Source organism: Rhinoderma darwinii, chromosome 2 (assembly GCF_050947455.1).
Source record: "Rhinoderma darwinii isolate aRhiDar2 chromosome 2, aRhiDar2.hap1, whole genome shotgun sequence".
Taxonomy (NCBI): Eukaryota; Metazoa; Chordata; class Amphibia; order Anura; family Rhinodermatidae; genus Rhinoderma; species Rhinoderma darwinii.
Window position 1 is genome coordinate 177,809,315 of NC_134688.1, and position 19,088 is coordinate 177,828,402.

At 40.8% G+C, this 19,088-nt stretch overlaps 1 protein-coding gene across 1 annotated transcript in view; it reads right to left on the minus strand.

Moving 5' to 3' along the window:
• PCID2 (PCI domain containing 2) overlaps positions 1-19,088 on the minus strand; it is a 43,453-nt gene that overhangs the window by 21,692 nt on the left and 2,673 nt on the right. Inside the window, exons 2-6 of the mRNA XM_075852539.1 lie at positions 17,009-17,074; positions 12,710-12,799; positions 12,369-12,442; positions 2,784-2,849; positions 2,596-2,637 (exon numbers count right to left, since the gene is read on the minus strand). Of these exons, the coding sequence (XP_075708654.1) occupies positions 2,596-2,637; positions 2,784-2,849; positions 12,369-12,442; positions 12,710-12,799; positions 17,009-17,044 (308 nt within the window). The 5' untranslated portion in view covers positions 17,045-17,074. The remainder of the gene's footprint in view (positions 1-2,595; positions 2,638-2,783; positions 2,850-12,368; positions 12,443-12,709; positions 12,800-17,008; positions 17,075-19,088) is intronic.

Genomic DNA, 19,088 nt, shown 5'->3' on the forward strand with positions numbered 1-19,088 from the left:
AAGCTAATTTCGGTCCCCGCCGTTACAGTCGGATGTCAGCTGTAAGATACAGCTGAGATCCGGTGATGATGGGACCGGCTCAGCTTCTGAGCCGGTGCCAAACGTTTGACGTACATGTACGGCAAGATGCGGGAAGTCAGTACTTTCCATGACGTACATGTACGTCAAATGTCGGGAAGGGGTTAAAGTTATGTACAACTGGGCGTGTATTGTGTTCGTTACATCTGGGCGTTTTTACTTCTTTTACTAGCTGGGCGTTGTGAATAGAAGTGTAAGATGCTGACGAATCAGCATCATCCACTTCTCTTCGCTACCACCCAGCTTCTGGCAGTTCACAGACACACAGCGTTGTCCTCGCTCGTCCAACGCGATGAAGTTCCTGTGGGAGGAAGTGAGTGACGTCACAGCGTGATCTCGCGAGGACACGCTGTGTGTCTGTGCACTGCCAGAAGCTGGGTGGTAATGAAGAGAAGTGGATGATGCTGATTTGTCAGCATCATACACTTCCATTCACAACGCCCAGCTAGTAAAACAAGTAAAAACGCCCAGATGTACACACACAATACACGCCCAGTTGGACATAACTTTAAACACGCCCAGTTGTACATAAGAAAGGCTCATATATAAAAATGGTCATAACTTGGCCAAAAATGCTCGTTTTTGAAAAAAAAACACGTTACTGTTATCTACATTGCAGCGCCGATCTGGTGACAGAGCCTCTTTAAAGCAGCTCTGTCACCAGATTATAAGTGCACTATCTCCTACATAATCTGATCGGCGCTGTAATGTAGATAACTGCAGTGGTTTTTATTTTGAATAACTATCATTTTTGAGCAATTTTAGATTTATGCTCCTTCTTACCAACTGGGCGTTGTACAGAGGAGTGTATGAGGCTGACCAATCAGCCTCATACACTTCTCATTGTTCCAGCCCAGCTTCTTTCACGGCACAATCACACTGTAAGAATGGGCTGGAACAATGAGAAGTGTATGACACTGATTCATCACTGATTGGTCAGGGTCATACACTCCTCTGTACAACGCCCAGTTGGTAAAAAGTAAAAACACGCCCAGTTGTCTATTAAGAAACTAATTAGCATAAATCTAAAATTGCTCAAAAATGATCGTTATTCAAAATAAAAACCACTGTTATCTACATTACAGCACCGATCAGATTATGTAGGAGACAGGGCACTTATAATGTGGTGACAGAGCCTCTTTAAAGAAAACCCTCTGAACATATAAAATGTGCCTAAAGTGTTTGTCCCTGGATTTTGCATTGATGGTTTATTCTCAAAACTGCTGACAGAGTGATATAGGGGAGGGCATTGTAAACATACCCTCTGTCTTGGTCATGCAGGTTGCATGACGAGAAAACAAAGTTTGATACCCCCGGCGGTCGCAAGTGCCACTCTTTGATCTGGGGCCAGGAGACCGCTAGAGCCATAACTCAGAGAAGAGGGGCAGAGTTAGCAGAGAGCCCTAGTGGCACTTGCTGTCACGGGGCCAGTGGAATTAAACATTGTTTTCGTAGTCATGCATGACCGAGATAAAAGGTATGTTTACAATATATCGCTCTGTCAGCAGTTTTGAGACCTGATAACTGCTGACAGATTCCCTTTAAAATGTGATCAATGTATGATTGGGGGCAATCCAATCCCTGGGACCCCCACCAATCAATCCGATAAAGGGAACACGGTTCTCACTGGACCATCGCAGCCCTTCAAAGCGTTGTCAATACGAGTGTGGCTGTGCCTGGTAAGCAAGCCCATTTAAACTGCAATACCAGGCACTCGTATAGACATTGCTACCCCTTCGTTCTGCTGACAGGAGTTGGCCACCTATGTAAAATTCTGGAGAACCCCTCTAATTGCTTATATGCTATAAATAATCAATACTAACTTCAAAAGCTCAAAATACAGATGAATACAATGGAAATCAGTATTGTGTAGTAGTGTATTTTATATTAGAATTATTTTATCTAGGGCTATACATTTTTGTGAAGCTCTAACAAAAAAACAAAACAAAACACAAGACAGTACTAAGGTCACTATCAAAGCATCTAGAATAATATAAGGGGAACCCATAACCTCCCATTTTACATAAATCAATTACTTATAGTGGCCCATTATTATTTTTCTGCTTTATTTCTTTAAAAGGATGCACCCTTTTTGCAGACCTGAGTAGAATCAGCAGATCCCTGCGGGTCCTGCTATTGAAGCCCCAACAATCAGCTGTTATGACTGGGTGATGGCTGGGGCACCTACTCAAATTAATTGGCAGCCATGTAATACCTCCAGAGAGGGTGCGGCTCTTTGCAGTAGTCCTCTGTTCTGACTAATAGAGGGAGGTCTGGAATAGGGGACCCCACGCTCAAACTCTGTGATGTCCATTTAGCCAAATAGAGCATATGAAAAGAATTTGTACCCTGCTTCGTAAAAGCAGCTGCCGAAGGACACATCTTTACCCCGCAGTGTCATTGCATTGATGACCATGTTTTTCACAGTTACACTAAGTCTTCCATGGAAGGAGCCACTCTTTCCAGCAGATCTGCCACCATTTTGAATACATGACAAGCTATTACAGTGATACTCACCAATTTTCTTCTTTATGGGCCTGGAAAATTTTCAAAAATGATGTAAACTGTGTTAAGGCAAACATTTAGATCTAAAGGAAAAGCAACAGTGGGTGGAAATATAGAAATACAGTTTTGCACGGTATAGATGTCTGATAAGACATAGTATACTATTACCTTGGTACATTTTTACCACTCAAAAAGGATATTGGACAACAACAGTCTGGAATTTGTATGCCTCCACAAAATCATGGTTGGAAACAGCATAAGTGCACCTAAAAATAAAGAGTTTGTCAGATGTTAACATAATTGTAAAGGCCAAATATATTCTCAGAATATCGTATGCAATGTTAAATACTTTTGTGTCAAAAAATACAAAAGTATAGTAAGAATGATACCTTTATTGGCTAACTATAAAAGTTCTATATGCAGGCTTTCAGAGCACAGAGGCCCCTTCTTCAGACAGAATATCGTGAAATGTGTCTTAACTTAGAAGCAGAATAGATGAATTCTACATTTTATCAACACGGCTTATATCAAAACACCAAAAAAGACCAATCAGCCTGTTTATAACAAAGACTGCTCTCATTCTATATAAAAAAAAAACTCCGAAAATAGTCTGAGCACAAGATCTCGACATCAATCATCTTTATTAAATATATCAATTAACAACATATGGTAACTGATGGATTAGAAGAAATTACATTCAGAGCACTAAAAAGCTATAGTAAACTATAAACTCTATATCAAGGGATGTATATTTTGCACATCAAGTAACAATAGCCACATAGTAGTAATATAGTTCACCTGTGGTACAACAGTCTGATGGCAGTGGTGTTATACCGAGGTAGTACGCGTGCACCTGAGCTTTATATGCTAGTGGCTAGTGTCTACAATATAGTTTCTAAATGATAAATCAAGTAACAGTGACAGGAGCTGCAGCAAAATTAAGAGGCATCACCCCAATGATGAGTGTCCTGGTGCCCCAACGCACGTTTGTGCCAAAGTGCATGAGTTCCTGACAAAGCTGCGGCGAAACATGCGTTGGGGCGGTTTTACATATAAGCTTCTGCCTTTTAATGTTGTAACAGTTCCTCCCACTGCTATTTGATTTATCCTTTAGAAGATAAGAAATTCGTTTTGCCGATAATTCAGTTTCCATGGATCCACCATGATGGCACCACCAGATTTACCAGATGAATAGATTCATGAAGGAACAATGGCTAGAGATACTGGACTACCAAATGGCAAATCACTTTTTGTCTGTAAGTCCAGTCTTTTGTCTGGAATATCTGCTGAAAGTACGTAAACTGGACCAATGGCAGCATCTTGTCGAACGAGGCTAGCGCTTATTTAGCTCATGAGGAAGAGATAGCTCCAGTGGAATGAGATTTTTATTTTTTTTTTTAAGTACTTCTAGTACTTGGAGAGTGTAGAACTCCGCAATAGTTGCTCTGATCCATCTGGCCATGGTATTTTTTTTAAATCGTATTACTTTTTCATTCTTCCCTGTGGAACTGAACGAAAAGATTGGAGAAAGGACTAATCTGTAGTAGTTTCAAGATATTTTGGAACAATTATCTTTACATCCAAAGTATGGAACTTTTTTTGTTTTGGAATTTTCACACAAGGATAATACGATGATTTCCTGAATCTGAAAAGGCTGTTTCTTAATGACAGATATTTGAGGCTTATGAGTTCTAGCAGTTCAAAGGGTTTAAGTTCCATTATGGAGTGAGGGGTCTCAAAGATGGTCTTAATCTAGTGGCTGCCCTCATAAATGTTTTAATCCACATGGGTATCAAAAATGCACTCAAAAATGTTCTACAGAACAGGCCTGGATTGATCTGGTACGTCCTCATCATACCAGGAACAGTCTCGCTTCTAGATTTTAAGTCAAATTGCCGATAGTTTACTAGCCTAAGTAAGGAGTAGATTACCTTGTCTGAGAATCCCCTGTGTTTTAATAGTGTCCTTTCAGTATCCAGGTTGAAAAGCCAAAATTTCCATAGACTCTAATGTAGAAGAGGACCCTGGGGAAAAGAAGCTCATACCTTATTGGTAGAATGACGGGTTCTGAGTGCTAGTCCCTTAAAAATTGGCCAATAAGAAACAGTTAATACCGATTTCGCTGTTTCCTGATAGATTTTTTGTAAAATCTTTTGGATCAGCAGGATTAGAAGAAAATTATATGCCAGTTCCATGCTCCAACACTGTGAAAGAGCTTTTATTCCCAGGAATAAAATCCTCTTTGTATTTTTCTGGAAGGCAAAGAGTTCTGGGGATTTCCCCAGCGCGGAACTAGTTCTTGAAAGACTTCTTGGTTTAGGGATAATTTTCCAGTATCTAGATGTTTTCGACTGAAGAAGTCTGAAAAATAAAGTCAAACCCTAAGAGAAGTTTGCATCCCTAGTTTATCGGGTGAATTTGGATATAATATAGTCATTCCTATCCAAAGTAGGAGTGTGTTCCCCATGTGTACTACTTTAACAGCACAAGTGTATGACTATAGAAGTTACATGGACAGACTTGGATCCAAACTGTTGTAACGGTTTCAACTTTACTTCATTAAATGGAGTAGGCCGTGGAGACTGGGATAGAGTGTAAACACAGACTGTGAGCATATACACCGGAACAAAGTGGGACAACAGATAACAGGAGAACCAGACGCATGGACACCAGGAGCTGGAACGTAGACACAGGAACGGAATCACAGGACCAGAATATGGAGACAGGAACATAGAGCTACAAGTACCAAGCCTGGTATACAAAGAGAAGACAAAGGTATAATCCAGAAGCAGGCCGGATTGAAACCAGGAGTAGACTTAGAACAAAACTGGGGCAAGGTGGCTTGAGGCACAGTCAGTGGCTGGGCGAGACCAGGGTCAGAAACTGACGCTGTACTTGTACATAAACATAGTACATGGACACTCAGGTCATGAGTGAGAGTCCAGACAGGGTTAAAATAGCAAGCCTTGGTGAGCAGAACCAGAAACAGCTGCATGAAAACAGCTGAGAACATGGAAGAGTTAACCATTGGCTTGCTGGTGCAGAATGTGATCATGCAATGCAAACAGAATGACACAGGAGTAAGTTAGGAACAAATGCAGACTTGAATAGGTCACCGGGATCAAATTATATTCTGCCAGGGAAACTGTGAGTAACAGAGCTGCACGTAACAGACTGTTCTCAATTCCCGGTAGCTTGATGACCTTAGTATGCCATTTTGAGACCAGGTTCCCTAAAGAACTTGTCTTGGAAATAGGTTCCCCAGCCTGATCTGCTGGCTTTTGTCTGAACAGAGATGACTGGTTTCTAATACCCATGTCACCCCTGAAGATTTTTCACTGTTGTCTGCCATAACAGCGATCTTTACTAGGTTGTCCAAAGATGTCCGATTTCTGCTCCAAACATTTAGTATCCACTGTTGTAATTTCCTGAAATGGGACTAGTTCCAGGAGACAGACTGTATGTATGCAGTCATCTGGCATAAACCCATTGCTTCTCTTATTGCAAGATAACTTCTTCTGGAACTTCATGTTTGACATGGAGTCCCTTTTCAGTCAGGTATGGAATGATTTCCTTTATACTCCACCTTATAAGGCCTAAACTCTTAGGGTATATTCACACGATGTGTTTTCAGACGTAATTCGGGCCATTTACGCCTCGAATTACGCCTGAAAAAACGGCACCATTACGCCTCCAAACATCTGCCCACTGCTTACAATGGGTTTTACGGCGTTCTGTTCCCACGAGGCGTAATTTTACGCGTCGTTATCAAAATACGGGGTGTAAAAAGACGCCGCATAAAAAGAAGTGCAGGTCATTTCTTGGGATGTTTTTGGAGCCGTTTTTCATTGACTCCATTGAAAAACAGCTCCAAAAACGACCATAAAATACGCAGCCAAAAACGCGAGTTGCTACAAAAACGTCTGAAAATCAGGAGCTGTTTTCACTTGAAAACAGCTCCGTATTTTCAGACGTATTTTGCCAAGCCGTGTGAACATACCCTTAAAAGGGCTGCTATCTTCTCACGGGGCTATCCTAAAAGAAAACTTTTTCTCTTGCAATGCAAAGGTCTTTATTCCCAGACCAGGCCTTCATCAAAAGTACCCGTCTGGTTGAGTTAAGAGAAACCTGTGGCTTGGATACTATGGCCTTGTCCTGGCAGAGAACGAGGCCAAGGAAGATTTAACTTTGCGTATCATAACACACAATGTATCCATTATTTATGGCTGTTCATTTTGATAACTTAACCCCTAGGCGCACCACGACGCAACTGTACGACCGGGTGGCCAGTGTCTTAGCGCACCAGGACATACAGTTACTGCGCGGTTCCCATGGAAAACACGGTCGTAGGCCAGCTGTGCCCGACAGCTGACACTCCACTGTTGCCGATAAGCGGCTCATTTTCGCTGATTTCGGCAAATAACCCCTAAATGCAGCGATCGATTGCAATCGCCGCATTTTAGGGGGTTCTAGCACATCGGCAGACCTCACAATGAAATCGTGCGGTTTGCAGATGGCTAGCATGGCGACCGGAGGACAACTAATGGCCTCTGTGTCTGCCATGTACGGAAGCCTATCAGGACCAGCCTCCTGATAGACTTCCTGTCAGAGTCACAGGACGTCACTGTCGTTCGCGATGCACACTGTTGGTGACAGTGTGCATCGGGAACCGGGAGTTCAGCTGACCCTGACAGCTGACAATCCACTGTTGCCGATCAGCGGCTCATCGCCGCTCATTTCGGCAATTAACCCATTAAATGCGGCGTTCGATTGCGATCGCCACATTTAGGGGGTTTGTAGCACATTGGCAGCCCCCATGCTATTGTGGGGGCTGCTGATGCTTGTGATGGCACCCGGAGGCCAGACAACGGCCTCCAGGTCTGCCATGTATGGAAGCCTATGAGGATCAGCCTCTGGCTGTTCCTCGTAGACTAACTGTCAGAGTGACTGTGACGTCACACTGACAGTTGGAATATGTTACACTACCTAGGTAGTGTAATGTATTCTAGCAGCGATCAGAGCTGCAGGTAGAAAAAGAAAGTGTAAAAAGTAAAGAAAAAAGTTATTCAAAATGTGTTACAAAAGTGTAAAAAAGATTTTTTTTTCCTATAATAAGCCTCTTATTATAGGAAAAAAATGAAAACGTTAAAAAAAACAGTACACATATTTGGTATCACCGCGTTCGTAACGACTCAATCTATAAAACTATAATGTTATTTTTGCCGCACGGTGAACGCCGAAAAAAAAACAACTAAAAACAATGCCAGAATCACTATTTTTTGGTCACCACCCCACCCGAAATATAGAATAAAAAGTGATCAAAGTCGCATGTACCCAAAAATACTACCAATAAAAACTACAACCCGTCCCGCAAAAAACAAGCCCTTACATAGCTTTTTTGACTGAAAAATAAAAAAGTTATGGCTCTCAGAATATGATGACACAGAAAATAAATTATTTTATAAACAAGTGATTTTATTGTACAAACGCTGCAAAACATAAAAAAACTATATACATATGGTATCGCCATAATCGTATCGACCCGCAGAATAAAGTAAAACTGTCATTTTTAGCGCATAATGAACGCCGTAAGAAATAATTTAAACCGCCAAAATCACTGTTTTTTGGTCACCAAAGCTCTAAATAAAATGCAATAAAAAGTGATCAAAAAGTTGTATGTACCAAAAAATGGTACCAATAAAAACTACAGCTCGTCCTGCCAAAAATAAGCCCTTACACCGCTCAATCGACCAAAAAATAAAAAAGCTATGGCTCTCAGAATGTGTTGATACAAAAGTAGTTTTTTCTTTATAAAAGTAGTAAAATATAAAATAAATTATATACATTTGGCATCACCGTAATCGTATTGACCCGCAGAATAAGGTTAAGTTGTTGTTTTTACCGCATTGGGAAAGCGGTAAAAACTAAACCCAAAAAGCAATGGAGGAATCCGTTTTTTCCAATTTCACCCCACAAAGAATTTTAATTTCCGCTTCCCAGTACATTATATGGTACTTTAAACGGTGTCAACTGCAACTCTTCCCGCAAAAAATAAGCCCTCACACCGCTCTATTGATGGAAAAATAAAAAATGTATGGCGTTTGGAAGGCGGGGAGTGAAAAACTAAAATGGAAAAGCAAAAAAGGATCAGTCCTGCAAAGGTTAATTAATTTCTATTAAAAAAAACAATTATTACCACATATGGGATATTGTCATACTCGGAGAGATTGCGTTACAAATTTAGGGTGACTTTTTGTCCTTTATCCCTTGTGAAAATGAAAAAATTCAACATTTTAGTGGACAAAAATGTTGATATTCATTTTCATGGCCTAATTCTACAAAAAACCTGTGTGGTATAAATGCTCACTATACCCCAAGAAAAATTCCTTGAGGGGTGTAGTTTCTCAAATGGGGTAATTTTTGGGGTGTTTCCACTGTTTTGGTCCCTCTAGGGCGTTGCAAACACGACATGGCACTGAAAACCAATGCAGCAAAATCTGCGCTCCAAAATCCAAATTGCGCTCCTTCCCTTCTGAGCCCTGCTGTGATTCTAAACAGCAGTTTATTACCACATATGGGGTATTTCCGTAATTGGGAGAAGATGCTTTACAAATTTTGGGGTGCATTTTCTTCTTTATTCCTTGTAAATATTAAAAATTTCTATGTTTTTTCAGAAAAAAATGTAGATTTTAATTTTCACAGACTAACTCCAATAAATAGAGCAAAATACCTGTGGGGTCAAAATGCTAACTGTACCACTAGATAAATTCCTTGAGGGGTGTAGTTTCCAAAATGGGGTCACTTTTGGGGAGTTTCCACTGTTTTGGCACCACAAGACCTCTTCAAACCTGACATGGTGCCTAAAATGTAATCTAAAAAAAAAGCAGACCACAAAATCCTGTAGGTGCTCTTTTGCTTCTGTGGCCAGTGCTTCAGTCCATTAGGGCACTAGGGCAACATGTGGAATATTCCTAAAAACTGCAGGACCTGGGCAATAAATATTGAGTTGCGTTTCTCTGGTAAAACCTTCTGTGTTACAGAAAAAACATTTATTACAAATGAATTTCGGCAAAAAAAAATGAAATTTTAAAATTTCCCCTCTACATTGCTTTATGTCCTGTGAAACGCCTAAAGGGTTAAGAAACTTTCTGAATGATGTTTTGAATACTTTGAGGGGTGCAGTTTTTAAAATGGGGTGATTTATGGGGGGATTCTAATATATAAGGCGCTCAAAACCACTTCAGAACTGAACTGGTACCTGTAAAAATAGCCTTTTGAATTTTTCTTGAAAATGTGAGAAATTGCTGCTAAAGTTCTAAGCCTTGTGATGTTATAGAAAAATAAAAGGACGTTCAAAAAACGATGCAAACATAAAGTAGACATATAGGAAATGGTAACTAGCGACTATTTTGTGTGGTATTTACTATCTGTTTTACAAGCAGATACATTTAAATTTAGAAAAATGCTAATTTTTGCAAATTTTCTCAAAATTTGGTTGTTTTTCACTAATAAATATTTAAATTTATCGACCAAATTTTTCCACTATCATAAAGTACAATATGTCACGAGAAAACATTCTCAGAATTGCTTGGATAGGTAAAAGCATTCCCAAGTTATTACCACATAAAGTGACATGTTAGATTTGAAAAATCGGCTGTGCCACAAGGCCAAAACAGACTGCGTCCTAAAGGGGTTATAACACAATTCTGACATATATAAAAAAAAGTTATGTCAGCAAGCTTCTTTGCAGTAAAAATTCACTTGCTTTCTGTTTTAGAATTATGAGCTTTATCCTATTATCCCTAGACAGGGAAAAGAAGAGCAACCATCTTAAAAAGACATGAATATACATATATAAGTATGAGACCTCTTTCCTAGGACTATACAGGGGGACATATTTAGCGCCGTGCCAGAAAAATTTGATATCTGATGTCATTTATAGTCCTCCGTGTCTTAAAGTCACCCCCCCAGGAGACCCAGGGAAACTTCCCTCTCGAACCTGGCCGCTATAGCGCCAGGAAACACTGGTGAAAATCTGTGGGAGGGGCCTTTTAACCTCTCCGTTTCCTGCTCCTTCAGGGTTCAAGGCTCAACCTACAGGTGGTTCCGTCATAGGGGATGAAATGGAAAGTGTTTTGTGGGCGTTAGTCACTAGCATGCGGCTCAGGCACAAATACCTAGGTATAACACCACTGGCATCAGGCCGCTGTACCACAGGTGAACTATATAACTATTTTGTGCGTATTCCTAAGTGAGTGAAGCTATTGGTTTGCAAAATATACACTACTTGATATACAGTAGATGGTTTACTATAGTTTTTCAGTGCTCTGAACGTATTTTTTTGCGATGCATTAGTTACCATATGTTGTTAATGATATATTTAATAAAAGAGGACATTTTGCTCTGACTATTTTGTAGGTTTTTGACACTTCACTTATACGTGTGATGCCTTTACATGTGATGACTTATCTGCGACGACTACTCGTTTTGTTAGCAATCAATGCAAAGCGGTTGTCACATTTTTCACTCCAATACAAACCAACAGCTAAAATGTGCTTCAATATGCTGGTTGTTGCCCACACACAGTCCAGCCACCTACAGATTATTGATCCACTCCTAATAAGAACTCATTACTATTCAAATGTCCAGTATACATAAAAGGAAGTGCGTTTCCTTCACCCATCACACCTCAGTGGGGTCCTTCCCTATCCAGATCTGGTGTGTGAAGAACTGATAGCAGGCAGAATCTCACTGTATGGCTGGATTCACACGAGCATGTTCGGTCCGTAAAGGACGGAACGTATTTCGGCCGCAATTCCCGGACCGAACACACTGCAGGGAGCCGGGCTCCTAACATCAAAATTATGTACGACGCTAGGAGTCCCTGCGTCTCCGTGGAACTACTGTCCCGTACTGAAAACATGATTACAGTACGGGACAGTTGTCCTGCAGCGAGGCAGGGACTCCTAGCATCGTACATCACTATGATGCTAGGAGCCCGGCTCCCTGCAGTGTGTTCGGTCCGGGACTTGCGGCCGAAATACGTTCCGTCCTTTACGGACCGAACATGCTCGTGTGAATCCAGCCTCATGCTCTATCCTGCAACCTGTATAAGAAATATATACCTCTGCAAGCAAAATAGGCTATTCCATTCGCAGTTTAGAAAGCTGTCACCTGATTTTGACTATCAGTGCTGCATGAGGGCAGATCACACTTTCAGAGATAGAGCAGCAGTCAGAACCGATGATGAGTCAGGAGGTGGATTTCAGACTACCTGTATGGACTCTAGATAAGGCCCCTTTTACACCAGTAAATTAGCACTGATCTACGATATAGGACATTGATCGATACTTGGTTAGCTTTATTTACATGGAGCCCCATTTGTAAGGGGACAAATGACAATGATCATCCCCATCCAGTTTGCATGATTGTCGGCAGCACATCGGGGAGATGTGCGGTCAGCAAAGAAGATTTTTACTGCCGCATCATAGATGCAATCAGCCAACAAACGAGCATTTTTTAGTTTGTCGGCTTATCGCTGTGCTTGTTTTATATGGGCCGATGATCGGGAACGAGGTGGGGGTATTGGAGGGGCCCCAAATGGTAGTATTTTGTTCAGTATTTGGAAGCCAAAACCAGGAGTGGAATCTAGACAGAGAAAAAGTATAATGGAAAGATTTGCACCTCTTGGGTGTATTGGACCCACTACTGGTTTTGGCTTCCAAATACCGATGCAAAATACTGACCAAAATACTGCCATGTGAAAGTGGCCCTATATTCATTACCTTAAGTGAGCCGCAAACATTTCATCATAGGGAGGTTCCAACATCTGCTGACATTTGTCTTCTGGAGCCGACAACTGAATGATGAAAATGTAAAAGATACTTGACTGTTAATGTGTCCAATACAATGTCATGTAAAGTATAAAACTTCTTCTGCAGACATTCTCGCAACTATTTGTGCAGCAGCCATTGTATGAAGTAAAAAGGCAACATGGGAATATAATAAAGTAATTAGCCCCAATATTATATCATAATGAAATAAGAAAAAAGAAAAGGGAAAAAATGCCAGTATTAAATACGACAGAAGGAAATATGCTAAAGTTACAACAGTGACGGTTTCTTACCTGTAGCCGTGGGTTTGCAATGTGTGCATGTCTAAATGAAGCCAGCTCCGAACACGTACTGCCATCTTTCGCTTCAATAACCTCTGACACCTATATTGTTACACAATACACAGAAATCAATTCTGTTTTATTCAAAATGTTCTAATGTCAAAATAAATATCATAGGAATGGTTAAAACCTGCACTTTCTAGGATACACCAACAGATCAAATAAAAGAAAAAAATATTTTATATTGCGAAAAGATTCCATTTTCACACTATAGACACAATTAAAGGGTTTGTCCGGTGAGATTAAATTGTTGACCTATCCACAGGATAGGCTATTAACCCCTTAATGACCGCCGATAAGCCTTTTCACGGCGGTCATTAATGGGCTTTATTCTAGAGCGCCGCTATTCTACGTCGCTGCTGTAGAATAAAGTAAACAGAGCAGGGAGCCGTCAAATCTCCCTGCTCTCAGCTGCCAGAGGCAGCTGAGGGCTGGGGGCGTCCCTGCTGTGCCGGGTGAGATCGATATTAGTATCGATCTCACCCGTTTAACCCTTCAGATGCGGTGCACAATAGCGAGCACCGCATCTGAATGGTTTTGGAGAGAGGGAGGGAGCTCCCTCTCTCTCCCACCGACACTTGGCGATAAAATCGCCGAGTGTCAGTGTCTTCTATGGCAGCCGGGGGTCTAATAAAGGCCCCCAGGTCTGCCTGGAGCGAATGCCTGCTAGATCATGCCGCAGGCATGAACTAGCAGATGCCTGTCCGTTTTAAACGGACAGGCAATAATACACTGCAATAAAAAAGTATTGCAGTGTATTATAATAGCGATCGGAGGATAGTGAAGTCCCCTAGTGGGACTAGTATAAAAGTAAAAAAAGTTTAATAAAGTTAATTTTTTAAAAAAGTGAAAAAAAAAATAAAATGAAAAACCCACTTTTTCCCCTTACAAAATGCTTTACTATTAAAAAAAAATACAATAAAGCAAAAAAGTTACACATATTTGGTATCGCCGCGTCCGTAATGACCCCGACTATAAATCTATTACATTATTTAACCCGCACTGTGAACGCCGTAAAAAATAAAATAAAAAACAATGGAAAAATTGCTGTTTTCTGTTAATCCTGACTTAAAAAAAATGTGATTAAAAAGTGATCAAAAAGTCGCATCTTCTCTCAAATGGTACCAATAAAAACTGCAAGTCGTCCCGCAAAAAACAAGACCTTATACAGCTATGCCGACGCAAAAATAAAAAAGTTACAGCTCTTCGAATGTGACAATGGAAAAATGTAAAAAATGGCTTGGACATTAGGGCCCAGAATGCAAGCAGGGGGAAGGGGTTAATATTTGATCAGTGGGGGTCCGACTCTCAGCACACCCGCCGTTCAGCTGTTTGAAGGGGATGCAGCGCTCCGGCCTGTGCTGCCTATGCTACTCCATACTGTAAACCCCTGTGACACTTGTAGCGGCGATTCACAGCTTTATAGCTTCCTCCCATGCAAGTGAATGGGAGAAGTGCCCCTTCAAACAGCTGATCTCCCATGGATCAAACTCCCACGGATCAGATACTGATGGCCCATCCAGAGGATAGGCCATCAATTTTTTCTCACCAGACAACCCTTTATCATCAAGACCAGTTTTTATAGAGATTTTTATAGAAACGTGTAAGATTATAAATGTGATTTGTCCTAATAAAAATTGCACAAAATGTTGTAGTGTAGACAAGATATGCAATATAAATAGCCAAGTTGATATGAAGGGCAGTGTTTATTAAGCTAGGGTTAACCATTGATTGGCGGCAGCGGTCACGTGGGTATATGGGCACACCATCGCTGCAGCAAGGAGATTTAAAGAGGCTCTGTCACCAAATTATAAATTCCCTATCTCCTACATAATCTGATCGGCGCTGGAATGTAGATAACAACATTGGTTTTTATTTTGAAAAATGATCATTTTTGAGCAAGTTATGAACAATTTTAGATTTATGCTAATTAGTTTCTTAAAAGACAACTGGGCGTGTTTTTAGTTTTTACTTTTTACCAACTGGGCGTTGTACAGAGGAGTGTATGACACTGACCAATCAGTGACTAATCAGTGTCATACACTTCTTATTGTTACAGTGTGATTGTGCAGTGAAAGAAGCTGGGCTGGAACAATAAGAAGTGTATGACGCTGATTGGTCACGGATTGGTCACTGATTGGTCATCCTCATACACTCCTCTGTACAACACCCAGTTGGTAAAAAGTAAAAACACGCCCAGTTGGTTGTTAAGAAACTAATTCGCATAAATCTAAAATTGCTCATAACTTGCTCAAAAATTATCGTTTTTCAAAATAAAAACCCCTGCTGTTATCTACATTACAGCGCCAATCATTGCTTATTATTCTATTAGTTTAATGTAATTTTTGCTGTTAGAAAAATCTTACACGATCTGGAAAATCTGGAAAAGGAGTACAACCAGAACTCTTAGGAAACTTGTACATACACAGCGGTTCTGCAACCAGATGTTACACTGTAGTGCATAGGATTATATGAAACCCTATTCATAAAGTGCAGTTAAAGAGGCTCTGTCACCACATTATAAGTGCTCTATCTCCTATATAAGGAGATGGGCGCTGTATTGTAGGTGACAGTAATGCTTTTTATTTTAAAAAAAGATCTATTTTTACCACTTTATGAACGATTTTTAGCTTTATGCTAATGAGTTTCTTAATGCCCAAGTGGGTGTGTTTTACTTTAGACCAAGTGGGCGTTGTACAGAGGAGTGTATGACGCTGACCAATCAGCGTCATACACGTCTCTCCATTCATTTACACTGCACTAGCGATATAGTTATATCGCTAGTGCAGTCACTTACACAAACCCTAACATTACTGTAGTGTCCTGATAATGAATATACATCACTACCAGCCTGGACGTGATGTTTACTCAGAATCCTGACACTTCTGAATCTTTTCTGTGAGATTTCCAAACGTAATCTCGTTTTAAATTACAATTTACAGCGTAATCTCGCGAGATTACGTTTGCCTTGCCTAGCTGAGCAAAGTCGATCTCAGCCTAAGGCCGGATTAACACGCGGCGTTTTGCGCGCGCAAAAGGTCCATAAAAGCTCCGTGTGTCATCAGCATATGATGCGTGGCTGCGTGATTTTCGCGCAGCCGCCATCATTATGAAACTCTGTTTGTATGTTTGTAAACAGAAAAGCACGTGGTGCTTTTCTGTTTTCATTCATAGTTTTGTCTACTGTAGCGCGCATCACGCGTGGCACACGGAAGTGCGTCCGTGTGCGGTTTTCAAGCACCCATTGACTTCGATGGGTGCGTGATGCGCGAAAAACGGGCAAATATAGGACATGTCATGAGTTTTACGCAGCGGACATACGCTGCGTGAAAATCATGGACAGTCTGCACGGCCCCATTGACTAATATAGGTCCGTGCGACGCGCGTGAAAATCACGCGCGTAGCAGGGACGTATTACATGTTCGTCTGAATAAGCCCTAAGGAACATAGCTAGGGTTGCTAAGGCGAAGCACAACTTGCATTGTATAATCCGTGACTTGGATCCGTTTTTAGATCAGAATAAGGATAAATACAGATTAGCTAAAAATCCTATTGAAATTAAAATAACAGATGCAAACGGATTACAACCTGTTTGTATTCGTTTTATATTGACACCAATGACAAAAATAACCCATCTGTTAAACATTCGTTTTTTGAACGGAGTAAAAGTCCTGTACGCTACACTTTTATCTCCGTCACAAAAAAACGGATCACTAACATAACGGACGCAAATGGATGCAATTAAAAATTAACTAAACATTTTTATCCTTACTCTGATCTAAAAACCGATCAAAGTATTGGATTATACAACGCAAGTGTGAACTTAGCCTTACTGTTCTATTCTATTTTCTGGACAACTTATCCAAACAAACAGTCAACATTTCTCACGGACAAATTGGAAAAGAAAAAAATAAATGACAAATACAATACATGATACACGTCAATAGGTCAGATACTAATATGAACACATTAGGGGCATGTACTGTAAAATGATGATAATCTCAATAACCTGCACAAGCTCCTCCAGCTTAAAAGAATTAATAAATCATGGACGCAATAACTTTAATTTTCTCGGACACTGGAAAAATGCCTTCTAGTTTTACGGAGTGTTGGTAAATTTACGGACAGTTGGCAACCCTGGACATTTCTGCTGCTTTGTTTCAGCAATCGAAACTGGTAAGTCATTTTCTCAAAACACAATTCATTTTTTCCCATTGTTATAATAATGCAAAAAAATTATAATGATGGTACCTGTTGTAAATATTGATTGATGGTAATATGTGCCATTGTTCTCCTCCAAATTAAGAAACACAGGTCCTGTTAGAAAAAAATGGCAGAAACGTAATAGATCTGTAGGGAACTACACAGAAATATCGCAACCATAACAAATAGTCACAAAAATATTGTGCAGTGTGTGAAGCATGTGTTGTATATGAGACGATTTTGCAATGTGATGTGCTACGTTTTAATCAGAAGACGTACAAAACCCTATTAATGCTCAATTCTGAAAAGTGGCGCTGGTTTATGAACTAGACAGAAAACGTTGGTATTCCCCTTTCGCTTGTTGGTATTTCGCTCTGAATGTAAAAGGGGAAGAAAACATCATGCAACTCATAATCAGTACAAAATAATAGGTACAGTATCCACAAAAGTACTTTACATTTTATGTAACTATAAAAGAACTAGAATGAGGAGAGTTTCTTACATGGCACTATTAGGCTATGTTCACATAGGGCGGATACGCTGCGCAAAAGCACATAGCGCCTCCATCCTGGTAGCCTCAAGGAATTCCGGACGAAAAACCGCACCAAATTATGCTGCAGCTTTTCTGCTGCAAAAAAAAAAATCGCAACATCTGCTATTTGTTGCGGGTTTTACCTCCACATTGAATTCAATGGGGAAAACCAGCAACAAAAAAGAAGCAATTACACAAATACAATTGACATGCTGCAGATTAAAAAAAATGCACCACAGATCAATTCTTTGAGCGTTTTTTGCACTTATCATTTACGCAGCGTGTGGATGACATTTGTTCAAACCTCATCCACTTTGCGGCTACTGTATTATGCTGCAGATTTTCTGCGATTAAGACCGTTGGGAAAAATCTGCCGTATTTACGCTACGTGTGAACCTGTAAGAGTGTGGGCACAGTTATAGGGCATAATTGTGCCATAATTTTGGTATTGGTGTTTGCATAACTACATAGGCATAATTTGCCATTTTAACATGAAATATTGTTATTTCACATGTGGTGACATCTAGTGGCCAAACTACAGATTGCTCCATAAAAAAAGAATCCCGTTTCACAGTCCTATCTCCTTATTATAGTAAAAATAATAAAAAAATCTTTATATGTCGGAAACATATTCCACAGCACTTTACAATTCAGAGAGAACATGTGGGCCCTGCTGGCAAGAGGACCATCCCTACAATCTGTGAGGAAATAGGAGGTAACACAAAATGTAAAAAAGTGCTTGCGCAGTACAACAGTCCAGCCATTTTTTATACTCATAGGGTAGTAGAAATAAAGCTGCAGGAGCCGGTCACCAGCCAGTATCTGTGTATGACAGATATGAAGTGCATTAGGGTGCAAGGAGTGTGGGGGATACTGCTGAATGAGGAGGTCAGGTATTGAGGAATAGTGCTGTGAAAAGGACAGCGGTCAATTTATGGAATATGGTAGGCTCTGCCTAAAAACGTGTTTCTAGTGCAAGCTTTTGAACTATGGATGTTAGGAATGAATCTGACTGTCCTGGGTAATGCAATCCAGAGTACTGGTGCAGCACGAGAAAAGACTTGGAGACTATATCCTGATACCGCCCAACATTTCACATGGTCGATTGGGAACTCAGGCTGGGTACACACAAGGAAGCAAAGGCTACATTATTAGTAGATGTTATTAGATATCATGGGGAAGAAGATTCCCTGTTTCCATACCCTGATAGGCAAAAAGAAAGCAATCTTTCCACATATGTGCATATTTTCTAATTGTTTTTTTTTTTTCATTTACTCATTGCCCCAAAATGCATCTAAATATCCAAACTTTACTATTTGATGCATGAAAGCGAGAGGAGTAGGATTCTATGCCCACAAATAAAGGCAGCAGGCATGAGCTTGCTGGGCTCTGGGGGGGGGGGGAGCTTGCTGGGCTCTGGGGGGGGGGCTTGCTGGGCTCTGGGGGGGGGGAGCTTGCTGGGCTCTGGGGGGGGGGCTTGCTGGGCTCTGGGGGGGGGGAGCTTGCTGGGCTCTGGGGGGGGGGGAGCTTGCTGGGCTCTGGGGGGGGGAGCTTGCTGGGCTCTGGGGGGGGGAGCTTGCTGGGCTCTGGGGGGGG